Source organism: Halichoeres trimaculatus, unplaced genomic scaffold, assembly GCF_033239565.1.
Source record: "Halichoeres trimaculatus isolate MK-OKI-2021-1 unplaced genomic scaffold, fHalTri1.1 fHalTri1_scaffold_17, whole genome shotgun sequence".
In the NCBI taxonomy this organism is placed as follows: domain Eukaryota; kingdom Metazoa; phylum Chordata; class Actinopteri; order Labriformes; family Labridae; genus Halichoeres; species Halichoeres trimaculatus.
Window position 1 is genome coordinate 1373279 of NW_027437195.1, and position 25786 is coordinate 1399064.

Below are 25786 nucleotides of genomic sequence, written 5' to 3' on the forward strand. Positions count from 1 at the left end.
ATCCAGACCCAGCCACTCTCCTCCACCCAGGATCCAGACCCAGCCCCTCTCCTCCACCCAGGATCCAGACCCAGCCCCTCTCCTCCACGCAGGATCCAGACCCAGCCCCTCTCCTCCACCCAGGATCCAGACCCAGCCCCTCTCCTCCACCCAGGATCCAGACCCAGCCCCTCTCCTCCACCCAGGATCCAGACCCAGCCCCTCTCCTCCACGCAGGATCCAGACCCAGCCCCTCTCCTCCACCCAGGATCCAGACCCAGCCCCTCTCCTCCACCCAGGATCCAGACCCAGCCCCTCTCCTCCACCCAGGATCCAGACCCAGCCCCTCTCCTCCACGCAGGATCCAGACCCAGCCCCTCTCCTCCATCCAGGATCCAAACCCAGCCCCTCTCCTCCACCCAGGATCCAGACCCAGCCCCTCTCCTCCACCCAGGATCCAGACCCACCCCTCTCCTCCACGCAGGATCCAGACCGAGCCTCTCTCCTCCTGAGATGGTCACACCTCTGGGTCTGTGAGAGCGATTAGAAATGACACTCAGACACATTGAGTGTTCTTCTTTACAGCCCCCCACCCCCCACCCCCGTATCAGAGCCAGTGGTCCACAGGGGGGATCCAGGGCTGGAAGTGACTCCACTCCCCTCCGGCCCACATGCAGACCTTCCCCTGACTACACGTCCAAGTGATCACACTACAGCCCCAACCCTGTCAACACACACACACACACACACACACACACACACACACACACACACACACACACACACACACACACACACACACACACACACACACACACACACACACACACGCTCAGAGGGGCTAATTAAGGCTTTAATATGCAAATGAGAGTCGCAGTAAATTACACAGCTGGCAAATATGCCTGTTTTTGCCTGAAAATACATCAGGAGTGCAGCGAGGAGTGTGTTGCTGCTGTTGTTGTTGTGTTTGCAGAGAGACAGGGGAATGCCCCCCCCCTTCACTCTCACACACACACACACACACACACACACACACACACACACACACACACACACACACACACACACACACACACACACACACACAAACAGCAACATCTCCCCCTCAGCTACCCAGGCCCCCTCTCGTCTGCACAGAGGCTCGTCGGGCTCCGTCCTCTCTGAGTATCAGGAGGAAGAGTCGACTCTCTAATGGAGCGTTTAGAGACAGAGCAGGAGTTTAGGGATCCAGCTGGACCCGAGCAGGTTTGATTTGATGACAGACTCTGAAAACAGTCTGATGTTACACTTTATGTTCCTGCCGTATTCAGCTCATCTGTCTCAACACGCTCACATGAAGTCTTTGTTAGGGGAGGGGGCAGCAGCCTCCTCTTCCTCTACAGGATCTAAAATCTCTACAGAAAGCTCAAGTAATATCAAACTTTAAAAACAAACGTCTTTGTTCAATCACAGAGTTACACAGGCTCATCCCTCCATGCAGATCACCTCAGCTTGCGCAGGGTTCAAAAATACAGAGCTTTAAACCTTCACACACATGTTCATGTGAACATGTGTTTTTGCAAAAGTCAACTTTATGGTGAAAACATAAAACAGACTGAGCTCTCTGATGCAGACCTTTAAAAAGTCCAGTGACACACAGTCTGCATTTCTCCAGGTGTCCCTGTCCTGGCTAAAGTGCTGGAAGCGCTTAAATACAGGCAGCGCTTTTCTTTATCTGTGTGTTTGTGACATTATTTTTCCAGACTGTGTGCTACACCGAGTGTGCTGGTCTGTGTGTGTGTGTGTGTGTGTGTGTGTGTGTGTGTGTGTGTGTGTGTGTGTGTGTGTGTGTGTGTGTGTGTGAGGCTGGAGTGACATCCTGTCGTGTAAATAAGATCAATAACATCAGGCTGTTTAGTCTGTTAGATAAAACAATAAGGTATAGACCTGATCTCTAAGAAAGTCAATGCATTGCTGCTTTGATTTCTCCTCCATTTCAGGTTTTTAATGAGGAAACTCCAACAAAACAATGGATGACTCTCTCGGCTGCTTTCCTTTTTTAGAATGACTGTTTTTCTCCGCTGATCGTTGGTCACTATAGCCCGGCCCCCAGGCCCCCACTTAGTTGGGGCTTTGCTGTGGCCCAGTAAAGAGAGCTTTGGTAGTGGAAACACAATGAACCAGTACTAAGTGAGGAACTGGCCTGAAACTAGCACCAGTTCAGCTGAAAAAAGGGGTTTGTGGTTCTCTGAGGTTGTTGACTAGGCAGCGTTTCACTGACTGACATGTTTGAGGCAGTAATGCAGGACAGTCTATCTGAAGGCTTTGTATATATAACTCACTGATGCAGATCATCTGATATCTCAGGAAGGATCATTATTTAGTGAAGCTCTGATCAAGCTGTGGACCAATCAGATCCACCCTTACTGATGACTTTTCTAAACAACCCCTGTACAGATGACAGTCTGATAGAGTGTGTTTCACACTGAATGTCTTCAGATTAACATCAGCATGTGATTTTATTAACTGAACACTGGCTCCAGTTTGGTCCAGAGGAGGCGTGTCACTGACTGAACCAGCCTCTCTGTCTGATCAAAGGTCTCTGGTTTAGCAGCTCATGTTTTAGACTCTGGATGAAGGTCGGACTCTCTAAACTCCTTCATCTCCCAGTCTCACTTTGAACTGGTTATTTGTGGTGGAGCTCATAAAAAGCTGTTAGAATCAGTTTTTCCTCCGCCCCCCCTGCACCTTGTGAGCTGCTCTGTCTGCTGTGGTTCCAGTAGGTGACTGGCAGATCTGCTTTCATACTGAACCCCCCCCCCGCCCGCTCCGATCCTCCACCGCTGCCCTGTGAGGCATGCTGGGAGGTTTGTTCTGCCTGGTTGCTGGTGTCTGCCTGCGTCCTTGGGTCCCCGGAGCATCCGTGTCATCATGATGCCTCTGAAACCTGAGCGCTGGCTACATGCATGGCCAGGCCGCTGTGTCACCCAGCCGCCCTGCAGGGACTGACCGTGACAGGAGGAGCCCCAAAAACCCGCCAGGAGACCTCGCTGTTTCACATCAGTCCTAAAATAAGAATCCCTCACATGCTGCTCTCTGTGCAGAACATTTCCCTCAGAGATCCTCACACTGATGAGACACACACAGGTGGAGCTGCTCTCAGGTGTCAGCCTGAGTCTCTGAACAGGAATGAACCAAAGAAACCAGACTGAGGATGATCCACACCAGCTAATATGTACAGACATGACTTTAAAAGAGGGCTGCATCTTTTGGAGGCTGAAATCAGTCTCTGTGCTCTGGAGTTAAAGACCAGTGGAGTTAAAACAGCCCTTCTTCTTTTTATCACATAACTTTACTGCAAACTACAGGTAGGACCCAAACAGCTGACCAGGAGTAAACTATGCAGCCATAAACAAAGAGCCTGCAGTTACCTGAGTGTCCACTAGAGTCTGTCCCCAGCAGTGAGTCAGTCCCCATAGAGCTCCATGTTTATGGCCTGGTACAGAAACAGTTAGTGTCTCTGCAGCTCACTCCTCTCTCATTAACAGCTGTATGTAGCTCTGTGTCATACAAACAACACTTTATATCCTCATAACCACATGTATCCAGATAAAGAACTTTTTCCTTAGAGTTACATAAATACATCACTTTTTTTATCTTATTAGTTCTCCATTTATTTATAAAACATATATTTTTTCATATAAAACTCCATAGAATGTACGAAAGATAAATTAAAACACAACATTCTAAATAAATGGTAGTACAACCAGTTTTCAAGGAATGCAACAAAGAGCAACAAATTAAAATGAAACCCATAATGAAAACATAAAGTGCTTCAAGTAACATTCAAGTAAGTCCATTTAACAAGTAAAAGTGCTCATTGCACTTTGTGCATTGACACATATGTGCTCAGAACAGAAGTTCAGTAAACTGATGGTTTCAGAGGTTGAGATTTAGGAGCATAAGTTTGTCAGCTTCCAGTGAACGGGGACTCATCCTCCAGAGACGCCTGAGGCAGCGCTGCTGCAGTAACATTCACTTCCATTTACTGAACATACAGTGTAACAGAGGAAATACAGCAGTCTGGCTGCAGCAGGTCTCAGCATATGCGCAACAATCCAATTTTTTGTCAGAGCTGTGGCACGTCAATTTAACCTAAGGCAGACCGAGCGCAGGACAGGAAGTTATGCACAGAATCGTTATAACAGTCTATGGAAACTACCAAAATACACTAACTTTCAAAATAAAACAACCTGTGTCAAAACCATAGTCTATATAATAAATGGACGTAGTCTCCCCAACATCACTCGTCTGTTTCTGAAACAGACTTTTGAAGTAAATCAGCTATCAGCCCATACTGGAAATGAAGGGGGCTTCGAGTTTGGCTATAGGATGCCCGTCAGTCACCTGAGCTGAGCTGTGCCTCTGATTGGGCGAGCCTGCAATCTTAATATCCTCTGCTAAATTAGAAAAAACTCACCCCCACATAGTGTGTTGATAGTAAATATAGCGACTCAGACAGGAGATGTTTTTTGAACCAGGCTGTAAATACATTAATTTCTGCTGTGAAAAAATTCCAGATCATGTTTAGCTTGACTGTACCAACAAGGGGACACAATGAGCTGAGCCAGACCAACAGTTAGAAGGTTTTAGGTTTTACAGCCCAACATGAACCAAGAGACTTATCAGTGCAGTGGGAAGAACTCCACGGTCTCTGGACTCCAGCTGTCTGTCAGTCATGCAGCTTGTTGGACTGAACATGCTGCCTGTCCACAGTCAATAAACAACAGCATGTAGCTGGTCAGGAGATCAGGTGTCTCTGAGCCGTCAGTGGAGCAGCAGAGCTAGACCAAAACCCCTAACATCAAAATAATGATACAAACAATAGAGGGTTATGTCATTAAGTAGAAGATTTTATAGTACACTAGGATATATATTGTACACACAAAAAATTGTTGGGTTATTTTTTCAACCCAACAGCTGGGTTTAGACTGTTGGTTAGTTTAATTGGGTTGTTTTCATTAAATTGGGTAATCTAAATACCCAGATTGCTGGGTTATTGTAGTTGGCAGTTGAGTTATTAGCTGTTGGGTTGTAATTTTCATTATATTGTGTTGGGTTATTTCGGACAACCCAACATGTTGGGTTGACGCTCGCGCATGCTTGACCAACAGCTACCCCCAGTTTACCCCCACTCATTCGACCCCCCCTCAGCTGCTTGGTCAGGATGCTGGATGGGCAAGTCTGGTTATGGCCCAACCCCGATTCTCTTTGCGGGCTTCTACGTGCAGTACCGCCATGTAGCAGCGTCTCATACTGAGAGACACCCTGAGAGACTCAGCTCTATACAAGCAAGGTTTGCTACATGTACACTATTCTTTCACCACAATGTTCAATTTATAATAATAAAATGTATATAAAGCTCACTGTACTAACTGATATGTTGGCTATCTGCATTCAATGAGACACGGGTGTCGGTGGCGCAGTTGGATAGTTTGCTTGGTCAGTGCTTGGAAGGTTGCAGGTTCAAGTCCAGATCTGGGCAACATGAGGTGATGTGTCCTTGGGCAAGACACTTAAGTTGTTTAAGTCCCACTGCTGCGTCACTCGTTAATGGGCATGAAAGGGTGGGAATGTGTGAGAGTACTGATGGACAACTAACATAGAAACTCAAAACCATCAGTGAATGAATGTGAGAGTGAATGGGTGTGAATGGGTAGATGTAACATGGGGTGTGAAGCAGCTTTGAGTAGTCAAAGACAAGGAAAAGTGTTATATAAGCCCAAGTCTATTTACCATTTACATGAGAGTGTTAAGCAGTGATTGTGAGCTCTTGGTCATATGTAGTTAATGTTAGCGATAGCTTCTTGTGGGCAACGTTGGGTTTTTTGAACAACCCAACTGGCTGAGTAAAAAGAACCCAACAGTGTAGTCAAATTGAGCCTGTGGTTGGGTTATTTGAACAACCCAACTGGGATGTTGGTTAAAGGAAACCAACCCAACTTTTTGGGTTAAAATAACTCAGCATGTGTTATGTCCAATATTTAACCAGTGTTGGGTTAAAAAATAACCCATATTAGGTTGTTTTTAACCTGTTCACAGCAGACCAAGGGTTAAAAGGAGAGAAGATTTGAGGGTGTGGCCTCTTTGACTGACAGGCGGAAGCTGCCAGCTGTCTGTTTCATTCAGAAGCTGCTCTTATTTTTCCTTTCTTTTGATTCAGGAAGTTAAATTCTTGTATTGTTGTTAGTGTTTTGCTCTAACAAACAGACACACCACAGCAGCACACTCTGAGGCTGAGCCAGACTCTGTGAGCTGCTCTGATGTTGGTGGACTTCACAGCCTTAAGACTGACTGAAATGTTTGAGGCATTAATGCAGCTCTCATCTGTAGGCCGGTCTGGTCTTTAGGACGATCCCTGGATTAAAATCCAGGTCTGATTTTTTTCAGTAGACTTTATTTTGACAGCTGTGCTTATTCCTGAATTTGCTCACGTTAAATCAGCCCACGCGGACTGAGAGGGAGCAGAGAGTGAGGATCATCAGAGTCCTCTCACTGTGCTGCTGTTAGTCTGTTTCCTGATGGTGGTCTTTAACAGGGTGGAAAAGAGTCCCCCAGAGGCCTGCACAGGGTCACTCCAGCCTGTCCACAGAGGTGGAATGAAAGGCTGCAGCATCAGACTGCACCAGGCTGTACAGGTGTGTGTGTGATGTCACAGGTGAGGTGTTCATACACTCTATTTATACATCCGGAGGTCGGGCCAGTTCAGCCTTTTCTCAGAGATCCTTCACTGCTGCTGCCGCCTCCACAGAAGAGACAAACCCCTGAACCTGTCTCATGTGATCCCTGAATCAAGTCCATACACACACACACACACACACACACACACACACACACACACACACACACACACACACACACACACACACACACACACACACACACTCTCACACACACGGTGTAATTATCACTCAGTGGAGGACGCTCTGTATCAGCTCCACCTTGCTGACACGCGACATTGAGTTGAGGACACAGAGAGGCGTTATCTCTGCGTGAACCAGCTGACAGCAGACTCACAGCGGACAAATCCAAAGACAAATATTAGAGCATCAAACAGGTAAACAGGCCGTGAGTCTTCCTCGTCCGAGCCGCCACCAAGAGCGCGCCGGGCGGAGGAAGTTTAGTTCATCTCAGAGCCGGCAGAGCCCCTGATCAGGATGAATAAACAGCTCCACCTTCAAGATGCTGCCCCCCGGAAGAGGCAGCTTCCCGCCCGGCCGGGTGCATGAATATTTCAGGAGGGTAAATAATTAATAATTAACAGCAGACAGGCCAGTGATCAAATGCAGCAGCAATGTGGCAACAGACATGAAAAATCCCACTCTTGTAAACAAAGACGAGCGAGCCCACACTTCCTCCCCTCTCGCCACCTTCTCCTCTCGCCTTTTAAATATGCGCATCTTCAATCGCCCCCCCGCACGCTCCTAAAACCACACACATCTGAACACACACACACACACACACACACGGCACTACCATAACCCCCTCTGTCACTCACACACATTCAAACCATCACTTATTTTCCTTCACAAGAATGAAATTTTCACTATTCCTGAGCGGCCGGGATGTGACTGAGCGAGAACACTTGATCTGGCCGCCCGCTGTTTTCTGATGGAAAGATTTGCTTTTTAATACAATCGTCACTCCTCCCACCTGGATGTGCCACGCCAAGACAAATCCCAGCTGTGTGACTCCAAAACCTGACAGAGCTTAAAAATTCCCTTATTACCATTCCCTTAAAATACCAGCCGCACTAACTCCCACCAATGGCGGGAATGCTAATCACGTCTCTGGGCGGCTTAGAGGAGCATGAAAACAGAGCCGCCAATATGGAGGCTTTGGTGCATGTGCGAGGAGCGAGGAAGACGAGGAGGAAGAAGAAGGAGAAGAAGTCCCAGCTATAATGACACACATTCACAGAAGCTCTTAAAAGCTGCCTCTCTGAAATCTGGCACATCTCGCCGGCTGACTTTAGCCAGAGGAGACATTTCATAAAAATCAGACTTAATCGTGTAAACAACGCGCAGACAAACAGAAAACCACTGCAAACAAAAATAAAACAACTCTGGAAGCTGTGCACGGATCGCCTTCAGAGTTAATTTTAAAGTAAGCATCCCGCTCCTCAGAGATTTTAATTAATGCTTTAATATGCAAATAAGTTAGCAGAGATAAAATCATGACAAACAGATGGCAAGTGTGGGTAATTATTTTGTGAATCCAGCAGGGGCATGTATTAAAGTTATGGCATCGTTTTCCTCGGGCCTCTGCAGCCACGATGGGAGGAAAAAAAAAAACATGAAGCGCTGATGATATGAGACACAAATGACTTCCCCGTGTCTCTTAGTGACAAATCTGTGACCACAGCGAGTCTGAATGTTTCACAACACGCACGACGTGAAGAAGGAGGAATCCTCGAGTCGCCGATTCAGCCCAGATTAGAGCAGGGATCATAATGAGAGCGGTGATGGTGCCGCTACGGCCTGCAGAGTGCTTCTACGCTAACACAGCAACAGACAGCAGACTGTTTCTACCTCACGGAGCTACACAGGCTCATAACCCTGAGAATAAACTATCTAATGCACGTCCAACAGGCCGGACAGGAGAGCCTTTAATCCCCAGTCTTCACCTACCTGTGACTAAAACATCATGAACATATCTAAATGAGCATCCAGGTGAGTTTAATTCAAGAGATGATTTGTTATCATTCAGAGTCAGTAATTACCAAATCACACAGGCTGATGATTGTGCGTTCTTTAAAACACGGCACGTTGTCTCGTGGTCTTTCTAAAATAAGAGAATAATCATGTTGAGAGAAAATATATCAAATTAATTCCTCTGTTTAATTGTCTCTGTAGAAAACAGGAGCGTCATGTCTCCTGCTGTGAAAAACATTAGATTCAGATCAATAATGACCAGCGTCAGAATCTGTTAGTCTCCTCAAATTCAGTCATTGTTCCTGTTTTTCTGCAGCCTTCAACTAAAAAAATCCATATTCTCCATCCACCTCAACTACAGAATGAAATATGTTTTTATCTATTATTCTTTTTTTTTTTTTTTTTTTTTTAACATTTCTTCTGCATGTTTTATCTACCGCTGTATTTTCTGCTGAAAAACCTCGACCTGCTTCGCCACATGAGGGGTTTGTTCTGTGACTTCTGTGTAGTTTTCAGGGTTTATTCCTGCACGTGTATGAAACCTGTTCAAATTTCAGCTTCAATGAGCTTTTGTGTGTTAATTATTGATATTTAAAACATAATAAGACTAATCCCTTATGGCTGAGGAAAACCAGAAACCAAACAAACACACACGCACACACTCACAGAGCGTCTGTGGCCCTGCGCGCTCCACAACAGCTGCTTCTCCTCCAAACAAACGCTCTCATCAAAACCTCAGGGTTAGAGGTTAAACGCTGAATGATTTTTGCATTCTATACATGAGTTTATGAATAAATACTTACAATTAATATAAAATCTAATTGTTCTTCTCGTTCTGTAATCAGACTTCAAAGAAAGTGAAAATGTGGTGGATTGTGACCAAATGTCACAGTAATAAAATGTTTGTTATGGTATGATGCTGGAGTTTGAGGGTACGTTCAGGTAGGATATTAAACAGTAACCGGCACAGGAAACATGACAAACACACAGGATTCAGTATGATCCAACATGATAAGACTCACAATAAGGATACCAAACATTATCACAGAGAGAAACTGAGGAGCTGAACGACCTCTCTCATATGTAAGATGAGGACACCTTAGTTTACACAGTTTATGATGATGTATGATTTAATATCATAGAATAGGTCAGGATGTAAAACACCAAACAAACGTATGTTGTCACCTTTTAAAAAAAAAGACCTCAGCTTTTTTTTTTTTTTTTTTTTGCCTAAATCAACTTCTCATGACGTGGCTCAGGTTTTTGTAATTTCTGAAAAAGACTTAAAAAAATAAAAGACTAGAGGTGTATATGATTTGACACAGTCTGTGTGTCTGGGTGTGATACCTGATAGATCACAGTCTGATTGAAACATTACAATATCTCACCTGATATCTGATGTATCATACACTACCTGATGCTATATCTTATAGATACAACACTAACACAGCACACAACACCAAGCGGGATGGTGCAGTGTGATTTGATGTGATGTAATAGAATGGGACTGAATAAGTTACACCAATGCTCCATTTCTACCAAGCAGTCCAGTTTGGATCAATAAAGCCTGATCCTGTTTGTGTTTCCACAGCCAACCATGCCCTTCTTGGTAGGCAGCGTGTAAGCTGGATGCTGATAGCCACGTCAGCTAATGTAATAGCATGACGGCATAGCAGTGTAACACAGTGTACCTCACTAATTAATCCAATGAAGAAGAAGAAAAACACCACACAGTACACAAAGAGCTACAATAGAGGACATCCAGCAATTCGTCTTTGTGATTAGAGTCTGTAATCTGGGGACTTGTCCTGGTTTTATTTAAAGGAAATGTCACAAAATGCTTGCCGTACTGAGACGAACTGGACTAAACGTCTTGGTGGAAATGGGCTTATGATAAGATACAGTTCATACAGTTTAATTTTATGAGAAAGTGTGTGATACCATACTAAACAATATGATACCACATGGTTCAGCTCGGTTGTAATCAGAGTTGGGGTCCATTACTCAAAAAAGCAAAGAGTTACCCGTCACTCGTTACTTTTGAAAAAAGTAGTGCCTTACACTACTTGATTACTCCATGGAAATAGTAAAGAAGTTACCCTACTCGTTACACTACTTTATCCCCTGATACATCTTTAGATGTTTCAAGAGATTGGGGGATGTGTTCCATGCAGTATTTAGCCTCTTATTTCCTGGGCATAACTTGCATTTTACGGTCACGTTCTTCTCCTTCTGCTCTACAAAATCCAAATAATGTGCATATCGCCATCCCTCAAACTTTGTTTTCTTTCTAGCCGAGGGCTCGGCGTTAGCCGCTTTGACTCTGTCCTACTCCATACTGTTTACTGTTTTGACTTGACTACAGAAATGCCCCGGAAGTGTATGTTACATGCAAATTGGTGTCTTATCCCGGTAGCGTGGTCTAATGAGCTTTATTGACACGAAAAAACGTCAGTGTAAATTGTCAAAGCACGTACAAAATACAAATACAGTTAAAAGGGGCATTTACAGTGGGAGAGAGTGCAGTGTTGTCAGTGGGGCACAGATTTATATAAGGCAACCAATTTTACTGTGACAGTTTCATCAGCCCTGACCCGGAAGAGATAGCGAGTAGTTGCTGGTACGGCCACCGTTCAATCTACTGGTGGTAATAAAAAAAACTCTGCTAAAATAATAATATTTTGGTTGCTCTATTTGCAGTCTTTGTAAAAGTAACGATCATAGCGTTTCATTTGTAACTCTAATTTACCTACCAATCTAGGAGGAGTAGTGCCATTACACTACTTGTTCCTATCAAAAGTAATTTAACTACTTATAACGTTCGTTACTTATAGTTATATACCCAACTCTGGTTGTAATGGACTGGATTTATTTAGAGACTAATCCATAAGATTAAATACTGATCAATACGCTATAGAACGATATGAGACAATATGAGACGACATGAGACAATGTGGAACAGTTCTGTTCCATTTGTTATAAAATAGAATGTTCTGCTAAGTTTTCATTGGATTGAAATCTGATACAATAAGGTACAATACACTGTCATGTAAAAGACTATAAAACACTACAATATGATACCGTAACATGAAATTATACCATTTAAAACCTGTTACCTGATACGAGACCTGATGAGGTGATATAATTTACACCTGAGCCAGGATATCATGTGATGTGAAACAGTATCAGATAGAGGTGTAACAATTCATCTACTCTATGTACAGTATGTATTGGTTTATATTCCTTTGATTCAACTACATTGATCTGTGCTCGCCAAGTTGACCTTCAGGATGACTTATATTGATCTAACGTGGATTTAAAAGGTCATCAATAATGTATTGGATAAATTAAGACATACTCCTGTCTTCAGACTACATAGATGTGTTTTTTGCTCTTTTAATGATAAAGATGATAAACGTTACTCGATTCAGTCTGCCTGTCTGTGACATCATCACCACACCCCAGCACAACAAAACAACATGGCGGATGGCAAAGGGCTGACCACCTGTTAATCCATCCTGAGGTGTTAGCTGCACTTTATTCCAATAGAATGTGAAGGCATTAGCCATCATTGGTTGTTTACTTGTTCATAATGATTTTATACCTGACTCCCTAACAGGAATCAAAAGAACTCCAGGAAACGTCACCTGCACTGTCCATATCCAGGTGTTTATTCCACGGTCACACTGGTTGAATTTTTGCCCAACAACTTACTGAATCCTCTGGATGGTATCGTTCTGAGTGGGCTGATGTCATCTTTGAATTGTATTGGTAATAATGAACCATGATATGAATCAAAACTTCTTTAAAATGAACTGTTACACTTTCAGTATCAGTCAACGTGATTCTCTGTGAGTCACACATCTCAGGACAGTTACATCATCACACACCACAACACCTGATCACTGATTAATGTCATTAGCGCCTCCATGAGGACTCATAAAGAACTGACACAGTGGGTCAGACTGAAGGAAAGTCTGTTTGAAGCTGTTTTTAAGTTAAAATGTGCACATTAGGGAGCGGGGCTTTGATGAATGAAGAGTCAGGATGATAAAACCTGTCAGGATAATGCCTCAGGTACAACAGGTTAGCCTTTAACCTGCTAACCAGGCAAACAGTTTATCAGCGCAAACCAGTGTAACCAGAGAAAATAAACCCTTAATACCTGACAGAGCTCATCACACACACCTATAACGTTCATGATACACTAATAATTTACACTCCACATCTCAGACTGTAGGTACCAGAGAGCCAACAATCCATTGTTTGTGTGATTTTAAATACTCGGGTTAACCCCGCAAACCCAGATACCCACACAGGCAGAATGAAGGTTAAACTGCAGGCCAGACTCTGAGGTCAATATGAAAAAGTCAAACTGGTAATCTCAGTTTAATCCAGCTGTTGTAGCCAGTTTACATCAAAGAGAATGGATGGTCTAATGCTGGAGCTGTTTGTATCTGTGTTACTTCATATATCACCGTGTGGAGCGACGTGTCAAACCACACTCACACACAGCGCTCTGTGGAAAGGTATGTAGATCTGATCCTACCTGCTCCTGTGAGGCCCTGTGGTCTAGATCCAGCCCGGTGAGGGAGCGGTTGATCCTCAGAGCGAGACACAGCGCCATCAGACCGCCAACCTTCACCTCGTTCTGACGGAGGTCCAGCTGCTGGATGTGACGACCCTCTGCCAGGAACTCCGCCAACGCCACCGCGCCTTCACCATCATTAGAGACAGGAACAATGAAGACGAATCAGAACTCAGACCACACAACATGTCCTCATCTAAAGAGTCGGAAAGAGAAGTGCTGCTTCATGCTGTTTCTGGATTATTATAACACACACCTAGGTGATTATACCTTTAGTTTTCAAAGTAGGGATATATGAGACACTTTCCTCCCGATTTGATTCGTTTACAGATTTTGGAGTGCAAATTGGAGAGGGTTTTTTTTTTCTTTTGTAACTTTTTGATATTTTTCTGATTTTTGCAATTTTTATTTTGTTTTTTATCACCAGACCATGTGAAGAATTTGAATGATGATGATGATGTCTACAGACTGTATCAGGAGCCATGTTTTCCCAAAGAATGCCCATCACATGAGAATCAGCTTTTAGGATTTATTCAGGGGATCTGACCTCTTGATACCAGATAGTCGAAGAAAAGACATTAGCTCCTTGCTGGTGAAAAGTGGTAACTTTTTCCCTCCAGCTCATAAACTAAAAGTAAAATAAAGGATTTAAATGTGGAAATAATAATTATAAAATAAATAAATAAATAAATAAATAAAATAGAATAATAATATTAATAATAATAAATACTTACATTTTTGACAAAAATTGCAATAAAAAAATTATAAAACAAAAACTTCCCGACACTTATGAGAACTGTTTTCCCACCCCTATTTAACAAACAACAAAACTTTCACTGTGAATGCTGTAGCAGATATCAACAGAAGAGAAACAAAGCTTTATATCTAACACCAGGATTTAACAATAAAATATTGTGTCTAGTTTATTTGAATTAATAATTTGAGCGTTATATTATAAATCAACATCTGTTGCCACTTTTTAAAACACAACCTTCTTCACTGTGAGTGTTATATGGCTACAGCGAACTAAACATCCTTAATCTTTAAATTCTTTTGAAGGTTTGTTTAAATTACTGGTAAGTATATTATAAGATAGGAAACATGGTGAGTTGTTGCAGCTCTTTTCTTGGTTGAATCTCAATGAGCATGTGTGAGGGATTTAAATGTCTGCAATCTAAGACAAAAAATGAACTCATAAATGAATACTTTAAATCTTTAACTGTGACCACAAACATAATTTGATTTTATTTTGAAATTACTCAAAAGAATAAACGTCATTTTGATTACTATTCCACAGCGCACCACCTCTCCACACACACACACACACTTGCATGCTGCACCTCTCCGTACCTTCGCAGGTGATTCCTGTTTGCTGCAGGCCGAGCTGCAGCAAACAGATGTTCTGCATCAGAGGCTCCCTGATCACCTGGATCCCCTCGTTCCCCAACAGGTTCTCACCCAGATCCAGAACCTGCAGGACCTTCAGCACCGGCTGTGGAACAGGGTCATGAGAATGAGTTTCTAGAAGTTTCTGAAGAAACACAAACTGCAGACTTTTAATGACTCTTTGAAAGTATGTCCCCCAACTCAGCGCTGCTGTTAGCGTGTGCATGTGTGCGTGTGTGTGTGTGTGTGTGTGTGTGTGTGTGTGTGTGTGTGTGTGTGTGTGTGTAAAAGACTGAGAAGTTTTAATTATCATTATTATTATGCGGTGATTATTATTCTTTCTCAAACTGCTTCCTCTCGTGTTAAACGCTCAGAACTTGTGTTTCCACTCTCCAGAGCCACATTAGCATTGAAGGTTGATTAGCTGGCGCACAAAGCTGGGGGTGTCTGGGGCACAAGAGGCCCATGCTGCCCAACAGCTTGAAGAGGAGCGTGCCACCCACTCCTCCGTGCCCCCTCGCCTCGCCACCCTTGTTAAATTCCTCTGGTCACTGCTCTGAAGAGAGCGGGAGCGCGGGGGTGGAAAGGAAGCCAGGAAGGCGAGCGACAGACCCACAGAGCGTCTTCTTCTGAGTTAATTTGCACCGCCGTGACAACAAACACACTTGAGAGGATCCCCCCCTTCCAACCGCCTTTCCTTTTTTTCCTCCCTGAGTCGCGGCTCAGAGAGGCAATGCCGCATCCAACGCGTGGCGAGAAGCTTCTCCGGTGAAGAGGGGAGGAGGAGAGGGAGGAAGAGCGGCTCCAATGGATATGCACCAGGGATAATGGCAGACAATTAAAGAGGCGACTGCGTGGTTGAGAGTGTGTGAGAGTCAAGCATGGTTGAAGCCTGTCAAACGTAAACCACGGGAGGGTTGGAGTGAGAAGTTTGAGGGGGGTAGGAGTGTGAAACCACCAAAAACACAGTATGCTTTCACACATGACATGCTGGCTTCAGAGAAAAAACACACACAACACCAGAAGAAGGAAATGTAGAAAAACAAGCAGCCTGCCCGACGCCTCAAAAAACAATGTTTAAACTGTGATTTCAGACAAACCACACGAAGGGAGGAACAGACTTTGGACCACACAGGCTTCCATTGTCCTCATTAACAACATCCAAAAAAGAAGCCACTGCTCCTGATCCATGAAACAAGATCCAAGTCTCAAACATGCTCTGAGTCTGTAGCCCTCCAAGTCTCAAACCTGCTCTGAGTCTCTAACCTGCTCTGAGTCTATAGCCCTCCAAGTCTCTAACCTGCTCTGATTCTGTAACCTGCTCTGAGTCTGTAACCCTCCAAGTCTCAAACCTGCTCTGAGTCTCTAACCTGCTCTGAGTCTGTAACCTGCTCTGAGTCTGTAGCCCTCCAAGTCTCTAACCTGCTCTGAGTTTGTAGCCCTCCAAGTCTCTAACCTGCTCTGAGTTTGTAGCCCTCCAAGTCTCTAACCTGCTCTGAGTCTATAGCCCTCCAAGTCTCTAACCTGCTCTGATTCTGTAACCTGCTCTGAGTCTCTAACCTGATCTGACATCTGTAACCCTCCAAGTCTGAAACCCTTTATTAGTCTGTGACACTCTCTGGTTCGTTTACCCTCTCTGAGTCTATAACCCTCTTGAGTCTGTACCCTCTCTGAGTCTATAACCCTCTCCTAGTCTGTACCTGCTCTGAGTCTGTAGCCCTCCAAGTCTCTAACCTGCTCTGAGTCTGTAGCCCTCTAAGTCTCTAACCTGATCTGACATCTGTAACCCTCCAAGTCTGAAACCCTTTATTAGTCTGTGACACTCTCTGGTTCGTTTACCCTCTCTGAGTCTATAACCCTCTTGAGTCTGTACCCTCTCTGAGTCTATAACCCTCTCCTAGTCTGTACCTTCTCTGAGTCTGTAACCCTCTCTGAGTCCGTAACCCTTTGGTGGTCTGTACCCTCTCTGAGTCTGTACCCTCTCTCTGAGTCTATAACTCTCTCCTAGTCTGTACCCTCTCTAAGTCCATAACCCTCTCTGAGTCTGTAACCCTCTCTCTGAGTCAATAACCCTCTCCTATTCTGTACCTTCTTTAAGTCTGTACCCTCTCTGGGTCTGTACCTTCTTTGAGTCTTTAACCCTCTCTGAGTCTGTACCCTCTCTGAGTCTGTAACCCTCTCTGAGTCTGTACCCTCTCTGGGTCTGTAACCCTCTCTGAGTCTGTACCCTCTCTGAGTCTGTAACCCTCTCTGAGTCTGTAACCCTCTCTGAGTCTTTAACCCTCTTTGAGTCTGTAACCCTCTCTGAGTCTGATACCCTCTCTGAGTCTGTACCCTCTCTGAGTCTGAACCCCTTCAGTCGGAAACCTGCTCTGAGTCTATAACCCTCTCTGAGTCTGTAACCCTCTCTGAGTCTGTACCCTCTCTGAGTCTGTAACCCTCTCTGAGTCTTCAACCCTCTCTGAGTCTGTAACCCTCTCTGAGTCTGATACCCTCTCTGAGTCTGTAACCCTCTCTGAGTCTATAACCCTCTCTGAGTCTATAACCCTCTCTGAGTCTGTAACCCTCTCTGAGTCTGTACCCTCTCTGAGTCTGTAACCCTCTCTGAGTCTGATACCCTCTCTGAGTCTGTACCCTCTCTGAGTCTGAACCCCTTAGGTCGGTAACCTGCTCTGAGTCTATAACCCTCTCTGAGTCCAAAACCCTCTCTGAGTCTGTACCCTCTCTGAGTCCGTAACCCTCTCTGAGTCTTTAACCCTCTCCTAGTCTGTACCTTCTTTGAGTCTGTACCCTCTCTGAGTCTGTACCTTCTCTGAGTCTCTACCCTCTCTGAGTCTGTAACCCTCTCCTATTCTGTTCCTTCTCTGAGTTTGTACCCTCTCTGAGTCTGTAACCCTCTCCTATTCTGTACCTTCTCTGAGTTTGTACCCTCTCTGAGTCTATAACCCTCTCTGAGTCTATAACCCTCTCTGAGTCCATAACCCTCTCTGAGTCTGTAACCCTCTCCTATTCTGTACCTTCTCCAAGTCTGTACCCTCTCTGAGTCTGTAACCCTCTCTGAGTCTGTAACCCTCTCTGAGTCTTTAACCCTATCTGAGTCTGTAACCCTCTCTGAGTCTGTACCCTCTTTGAGTCTTTAACCCTATCTGAGTCTGTAACCCTCTCTGAGTCTGTAACCCTCTCTGAGTCTTTAACCCTATCTGAGTCTGTAACCCTCTCTGAGTCTGTAACCCTCTCTGAGTCTTTAACCCTATCTGAGTCTTTAACCCTATCTGAGTCTGTAACCCTCTCTGAGTCTTTAACCCAATCTGAGTCTGTAACCCTCTCTGAGGTTTTAACCCTATCTGAGTCTGTAACCCTCTCTGAGTCTTTAACCCTATCTGAGTCTGTAACCCTCTCTGAGTCTTGAACCCTCTCCTATTCTGTACCTTCTTTGAGTCTGTACCCTCTCTGAGTCTGTACCTTCTTTGGGTCTTTAACCCTCTCTGAGTCTTTAACCCTATCTGAGTCTGTAACCCTCTCTGAGTCTGTAACCCTCTCTGAGTCTGTAACCCTCTCTGAGTCTTTAACCCTTTCTAGTCTGTAACCCTCTATGAATCTTTAACCCTATCTGAGTCTTTAACCCTCTCTGAGTCTTTAATCCTCTCTGAGTCTGTAACCCTATCTGAGTCTTTAACCCTCTCTGAGTCTGTAACCCTCTCTGAGTCTGTAACCCTATCTGAGTCTGTAACCTTCTCTGAGTCTTTAACCCTATCTGAGTCTGTAACCCTCTCTGAGTCTTTTACCCTATCTGAGTCTGAAACCCTCTCTGAGTCTTTAACCCTCTCTGAGTCTTTAACCCTCTCCTAGTCCGTACATGCTCTGAGTCTGTTTCCCTCTCTGAGTCTATAACCCTCTCTGAGTCTGTACCCTCTCCTAGTCTGTACCCTCTCTGTGACTGTACCCTCTCTGAGTGTGGTGAATCTGCTGCGCTCTGGGAGCGCTCCTCTCCTTCCCCCTCCCCTCCCTGTTCCTCTCTCCCGCGGCTGCAGCCTGCACGGCTGCAGCAGATCTGCAATCAGGCGCCGGCTACTTAAGACTCTCTTCAGGTGTGGACCGGCGCCAGTGGATTCCGTCTTGCTTCGTGGTAGTTTGGCCTCCTCTGTGATGAGTATACCTGATCTCGCGTTTTTGAGTACCTTTTCTTGTGAAGCTTGTTTGCTGATCCTGTCTTTTTGCTGCTTTGTTCTAGTGCCTCCCTCGAGTCCCTGCTACAGCCCTTGCCACCTTCCACAGCCACAACTCTCAGTGTTCAGCGCTCTCAGGAGAGAGCTGTTAGTTACCGGACTCTCATTCCATTACATTCTCTGTGCAATAAAAACTCTCAAAACCGCTTCCTTGCCTCCGCCTCGCTTTTGGGTCCAGCGAGTCCCTGCTAGTTCTGCTCAGAACTGTAACAGAATCCACTGGCCAGAAGTATGGATCCAACCTCTCCAGAGGAGTTTAAGGAAGCCCTCACCCACCAAGGCATGCTGCTTGGAAGGCATGATAAGATGCTACAGGGGATTTTGGAGACTCTACAAGGCCTGCATCTTCAGATCAACCTGCTCACCCCACAGGCTCCTTCCAGTGAGGTTAGAGTGCCCTCTGCTGACAGCAGTCCTGTGCAGCCTGTCCCCCAACCCTCTGGCTCTGTTAGAGAGCCTTTTGTTCCCTCTCCCGAGCTTTTTTCTGGTGATTTAGGAGCTTGTGCTCAGTTTTTGTTAAACTGCTCTCTAGTTTTTGATTTGCAGCCCTCCAGCTATCCCAGTGATAAAGCTAAGGTAGCATATGTAATTAATTTACTTCGCGGCCGGGCCGCTAAATGGGCCACTGCCCTTTGGCACAGTAATTCTTCTGTGCTTTCTTCCTTTTCAAGTTTTTCATCCGAGTTAAAGAGAGTATTTGATCACCCCGTTAGAGGGAGGGAGGCCACCAGGAGACTTCTAGCTTTAACTCAGGGTTCTCATTCTGTTGCTGACTACTCCATAGAATTCCGTATTCTAGCCAGTGAGTGTGGGTGGGACGAGTCAGCCCTGATGGGTGTTTTTGCTAAGGGTCTCTCTGATCAGTTAAAGGATGAGTTGGCTACCAGGGATGAACCAGTCTCCCTGGAGGATTTAATTTCACTCGCCATTAGGATTGATAATAGATTGAGAGAGAGAGTTAGAGAGCGGGGTGCTAGATCCCGCAGACCAGCCCTGCTAGTTGAGCCTACAGCCCCAGAGATCCCGTCCTCTGCCCCCATGGTCAAGTCACCTAATCCCCAACCCCTGGAAGAACCCATGCAGCTGGGCAGAGCACACCTCCATCCACAGGAGCGCAGGAGGCGCATGAGCAACAACTTGTGTATCTACTGTGGCGAGGCCGGCCATTACATCGCCTCCTGCCCTTCATCGGTAAAAGGGGAGGCTCACCGCTGAGAGAGGGGATCACGGTGAGCCAGATCTCTACCCCTGCCAGTTCCATTCCTCGCATGTTGGTACCTGCTCAGATCCTGTGGGGACAGGAGTCCTCTTCCCTTCAGGCTCTTATCGACTCTGGTGCGGATGACAGTTTCATCCACGAAGGTCTGGCTCAACAGCTCAGGCTGTCACAAGCTCCCCTTTCAGAGCCCAAGAGGGTCACCGCCCTGGATGGCCGCCTCCTCGCGATGGTAACTCATCAATCCGAGCCTTTCACCCTCATCATCTCTGGGAATCATAGAGAGACTTTTCAGCCCTTCATTATCCACTCCCCCACTACTCCTCTGATCCTTGGTTACCCCTGGCTGAAACTGCATAACCCCTCTATAGACTGGTCAACCTTATCCATAACAGGCTGGAGCGCTTCCTGTCATGCTAACTGCCTGCAATCTGCCGTCCCTATTACCAGAGCTCCTCCGTCTTCCTCTCCACCTCCGGACCTGTCAGCCATTCCTCCCGAGTACCACGATCTCGCTCCAGTCTTCAGTAAGGACCGTGCCCTGTCTCTGCCACCTCACCGCCGGTATGACTGCGCCATCAACCTTCTGCCTGGTTCCCCTCTACCCTCTAGTAGACTGTACAACCTCTCTCGTCCCGAGAAACACGCCATGGAGGCGTATATCAAGGACTCGTTGGCCTCTGGATTTATCCGACCATCCTCTTCCCCTCTCGGAGCAGGATTCTTCTTTGTTAAGAAGAAGGATTCATCCCTGCGACCCTGTATTGACTTCCGGGGGCTCAACGAGATAACCATTAAGGATAAGACTCCACTACCCCTCATCGACCCCTCGTTCGAGCCTCTGTGTGAGGCCCGGGTCTTCTCAAAACTGGATCTCCGCAACGCCTATCATCTGATTCGCATCCGGGAGGGAGATGAATGGAAGACAGCGTTTAATACACCTCTTGGACATTACGAATACCAAGTAATGCCATTTGGCCTCACCAACGCCCCCGCTGTTTTCCAAACCCTGATGAATGACGTTCTTCGTGACATGCTGAACCGCTTTGTCTTCGTCTATCTGGATGACATACTCATCTTCTCTCGCAATCTCCAGGAACACAAGCAGCATGTTCGTTCTGTCCTCCAGCGTCTCCTTGAGAACAAGCTCTTCATCAAACCCGAGAAGTGTGAGTTTCATGTTTCGTCTGTGCACTTCCTGGGCTACATCATCGCCCAGGGTAGACTCCAAGCGGACCCAGCCAAGATTCAAGCGGTTGCCGATTGGCCCCCTCCCTCCACTCGCAAGGAGTTACAGCGCTTTCTGGGATTCGCAAACTTCTACCGGAGATTCATCCGCAATTTTAGCCTGGTGGCTAGCCCACTCACCCGTCTAACCTCTACCTCCTCTCCCTTCCTGTGGACCCCGGAGGCTGAGGCAGCCTTCCACCAGCTGAAGGCGTTGTTCACCAATGCACCCATCCTCCGCCATCCTGACCCGTCTCTCCAGTTCATCGTGGAGGTGGATGCTTCGGACACAGGAGCAGGAGCTGTTCTCTCCCAACGGGATCCATCTACCCAAAGGATTCATCCCTGTGCCTTCTTCTCCCGACGCCTCTCTCCAGCGGAGCGCAACTACGACGTGGGTAACAGAGAGTTGCTGGCTGTGGTATGGGCTCTGCAGGAGTGGAGGCACTGGCTGGAGGGGACTGCTGTCCCCTTCATTATATGGACTGATCACAAGAACCTTGCTTACCTTCGCTCTGCCAAGAGACTAAACCCCAGGCAAGCTCGGTGGTCCCTTTTTTTGAGCAGGTTTGAGTTTACCCTCTCCTACAGGCCTGGCTCCAAGAATACCAAACCTGACGCGCTCTCTCGCCTTCATTCCCCCTCTACGGATTCAGAGGACCCGGATTTTATCCTTCCTTCCTCCTGTTTCGTGGGAGCTGCTCAGTGGGAGATCGAACACGAGGTTAAAAAGGCCCTCAAGGCCCAACCGGATCCAGGGACAGGACCCAAGGATCGGCAGTTTGTTCCCGAGTCCGCCCGTGCCAAAGTCCTCCAGTGGGGACACTCCTCGAGGCTGGCCTGCCACCCCGGAGTGACCCGCACTCTCGAGTTTCTTCAGCAGCATTTCTGGTGGCCCAACATGAGCAAGGACACACGGGAGTTTGTCCTTGCGTGCTCTGTCTGTGCCAGAGGCAAGGCTTCTCACCACCCGCCTGCTGGTTTGCTGCGCCCCCTCCCTGTGCCTAGTCGACCCTGGTCCCATATCGCTCTGGATTTCATCACTGGTCTGCCACCCTCCGAAGGTAACACAGTTATACTCACCATTATTGACAGATTTTCCAAGATGGTTCATTACATTCCCCTGCCCAAGCTCCCTACTGCTTTAGAGACTGCCAACCTTCTTGTCCTCCACGTATTCAAGCTCCACGGTATCCCAGTTGACATTGTTTCTGACAGAGGACCCCAGTTCATCTCGCAGGTTTGGAAGGATTTTTGCTCCTCGGTGGGCGCAGCAGCCAGCCTCTCCTCGGGGTATCACCCTCAAACAAACGGCCAGACAGAGCGGGCCAACCAGAGTCTCGAGTCTGCGCTCCGGTGTGTGGCGGCCCAGCATCCTGCCTCTTGGAGCACCTGCCTGCCATGGATTGAATACTCCCACAACTCCTTCACCAGCTCGGCCACAGGTATGTCCCCCTTCATGGTCTGTTACGGTTTCCAGCCCCCTGTGTTTCCCGAGCAGGAACAGACTGTGGCCGTGCCGTCGGTGAGGGAGCACCACCGCCGCATCAGGACCATCTGGCGGGAGGCGCGGGCGGCGCTCCTCAGAACAGCAGACCGTAATAAGCGTCTGGCTGATGCCCATCGCTCCCCCGCTCCTGTGTATCAGCCAGGCCAAGAGGTGTGGCTCTCTACCCGGGACCTCCCCCTCCTCTCGGATGCACGTAAGCTCTCGCCACGGTTCATCGGACCCTTCCCAGTGGTAAAGGTCATCAACCCCTCATGTGTAAAGTTGAAATTGCCTGCCTCCCTTCGGATTCACCCCACATTCCATGTGTCACTAATCAAGCCTGTCTCCTCCAGTGACCTTAGTCCTCCAGCCGTCCCCCCCCCTCCCCCCCGGATCATCGATGACCATCCGGCCTTCTCTGTCTCCCGGATTCTGGACGTCCGTCCCCGGGGGAGGGGATTCCAATTCCTGGTGGACTGGGAGGGCTATGGTCCGGAGGAGAGATCCTGGATTTCCCGTAAGTTGATCTTGGACAATTCTCTCATTGATGACTTTTACCGTGCCAACCCTGAGAAGCCTGGAAGGACGCCAGGAGGCGTCCGTTGAGGGGGGGGTACTGTGGTGAATCTGCTGCGCTCTGGGAGCGCTCCTCTCCTTCCCCCTCCCCTCCCTGTTCCTCTCTCCCGCGGCTGCAGCCTGCACGGCTGCAGCAGATCTGCAATCAGGCGCCGGCTACTTAAGACTCTCTTCAGGTGTGGACCGGCGCCAGTGGATTCCGTCTTGCTTCGTGGTAGTTTGGCCTCCTCTGTGATGAGTATACCTGATCTCGCGTTTTTGAGTACCTTTTCTTGTGAAGCTTGTTTGCTGATCCTGTCTTTTTGCTGCTTTGTTCTAGTGCCTCCCTCGAGTCCCTGCTACAGCCCTTGCCACCTTCCACAGCCACAACTCTCAGTGTTCAGCGCTCTCAGGAGAGAGCTGTTAGTTACCGGACTCTCATTCCATTACATTCTCTGTGCAATAAAAACTCTCAAAACCGCTTCCTTGCCTCCGCCTCGCTTTTGGGTCCAGCGAGTCCCTGCTAGTTCTGCTCAGAACTGTAACACTGAGTCTATAACCCCCTCCTAGTCTGTACCCTCTCTCAGTCCATAAACCTCTCTGAATCTGCAACCCTCACTGAGTCCGTAACCCTCTCCTATTCTGTACCTTCTTTGAGTCTTTACCCTCTCTGAGTCTGTACCTTCTTTGAGTCTGTACCCTATCTGAGTCTGTACCCTCTCTGAGTCTGTAACCCTCTCTGAGTCTGAACACTCACTGAGTCTGTAACCCTCTCTGAGTCTGTAACCCTCTCTGAGTCTGTACGCTCTCTAAGTCCATAACCCTCTCTGAATCTCTAACCCTCACTGAGTCCATAACCCTCTCCTATTCTGTACCTTCTTTGAGTCTGTACCCTCTCTGAGTCTGTACCTTCTTTGAGTCTGTACCCTCTCTGAGTTTGTAACCCTCTCTGAGTCTGTAACCTCTCTGAGTCAGTAACCCGCACACATTCTGTACCTTCTCTGAGTCTCTTCCCTCTCTGAGTCTGTAACCCTCTCCTATTCTGTACCTTCTCTGAGTTTGTACCCTCTCTGAGTCTATAACCCTCTCTGAGTCTATAACCCTCTCTGAGTCCATAACCCTCTCTGAGTCTATAACCATCTCTGAGTCTGTACCATCTCTGAGTCTGTAACCCTCTCTGAGTCTTTAACCCCATCTGAGTCTGTAACCCTCTCTGAGTCTTTTACCCTCTCTGCATCTTTAACCCTCTCCGAGTCTGTACCCTCTCTGATCCTTTAACCCTCTCTGAGTCTGTAATCCTCTCTGTGTCTGTACCCTCTCTGAGTCTTTTACCCTCTCTGCATCTTTAACCCTATCTGAGTCTGTAACCCTCTCTGAGTCTGTAACCCTCTCTGAGTCTGTAACCCTCTCTGAGTCTTTAACCCTATCTGAGTCTGTAACCCTCTCTGAGTCTGTACCCTCTTTGAGTCTTTAACCCTATCTGAGTCTGTAACCCTATCTGAGTCTGTAACCCTATCTGAGTCTTTAACCCTCTCTGAGTCTTTAACCCTCTCTGAGTCTGTAACCCTCTCTGAGTCTTTAACCCTATCTGAGTCTGTAACCCTCTCTGAGTCTTTAACCCTCTCTGAGTCTGTAACCCTCTCTGAGTCTTTAACCTTATCTGAGTCTGTAACCCTCTCTGAGTATTTTTAATCCCTCTCTGAGTATTTAACCCTCTCTGAGTCTTTAACCCTCTCTGAGTCTTTAACCCTATCTGAGTCTGTAACCCTCTCTGAGTATTTAACCCTCTCTGAGTATTTAACTCTCTCTGAATATTTAACCCTCTCTGAGTCTTTAACCCTCTCTAAGTCTGTAACCCTCTCTGAGTCTTTAACCCTCTCCGAGTCCGTAACCCTCTCTGAGTCTTTAACCCTCTCCTAGTCTGTACATCCTCTGAGTCTGTTACCCTCTTTGAGTCTATAACCCTCTCTGAGTCTGTACCCTCTCCTAGTCTGTACCCTCTCTGTGTCTGTACCCTCTCTGAGTCTATAACCCCCTCCTAGTCTGTACCCCCTCTAAGTCCATAACCCTCTCTGAATCTGCAACCCTCACTGAGTCCGTAACCCTCTCCTATACTGTACCTTCTTTGAGTCTTTACCCCCTCTGAGTCTGTACCTTCTTTGAGTCTGTACCCTATCTGAGTCTGTACCCTCTCTGAGTCTGTAACCCTCTCTGAGTCTGTACACTTTCTGAGTCTGTAACCCTCTCTGAGTATGTACCCTCTCTGAGTCTGTAACCCTCTCTGAGTCTGTAACCCTCTCTGAGTCTGTAACCCTCTCTGAGTCTGTAACCCTCTCTGAATCTGTAACCCTCACTGAGTCCGTAACCCTCTCCAATTCTGTACCTTCTTTGAGTCTGTACCCTCTCTGAGTCTGTACCTTCTTTGAG

At 46.8% G+C, this 25786-nt stretch overlaps 1 protein-coding gene across 1 annotated transcript in view; it reads right to left on the reverse strand.

The window, feature by feature from the left end:
* Positions 1 to 25786, reverse strand: part of LOC141806716 (protein phosphatase 1 regulatory subunit 37) — a 99444-nt gene that overhangs the window by 24599 nt on the left and 49059 nt on the right. Inside the window, exons 10-11 of the mRNA XM_074692357.1 lie at positions 14611 to 14752; positions 13222 to 13388 (exon numbers count right to left, since the gene is read on the reverse strand). Of these exons, the coding sequence (XP_074548458.1) occupies positions 13222 to 13388; positions 14611 to 14752 (309 nt within the window). The remainder of the gene's footprint in view (positions 1 to 13221; positions 13389 to 14610; positions 14753 to 25786) is intronic.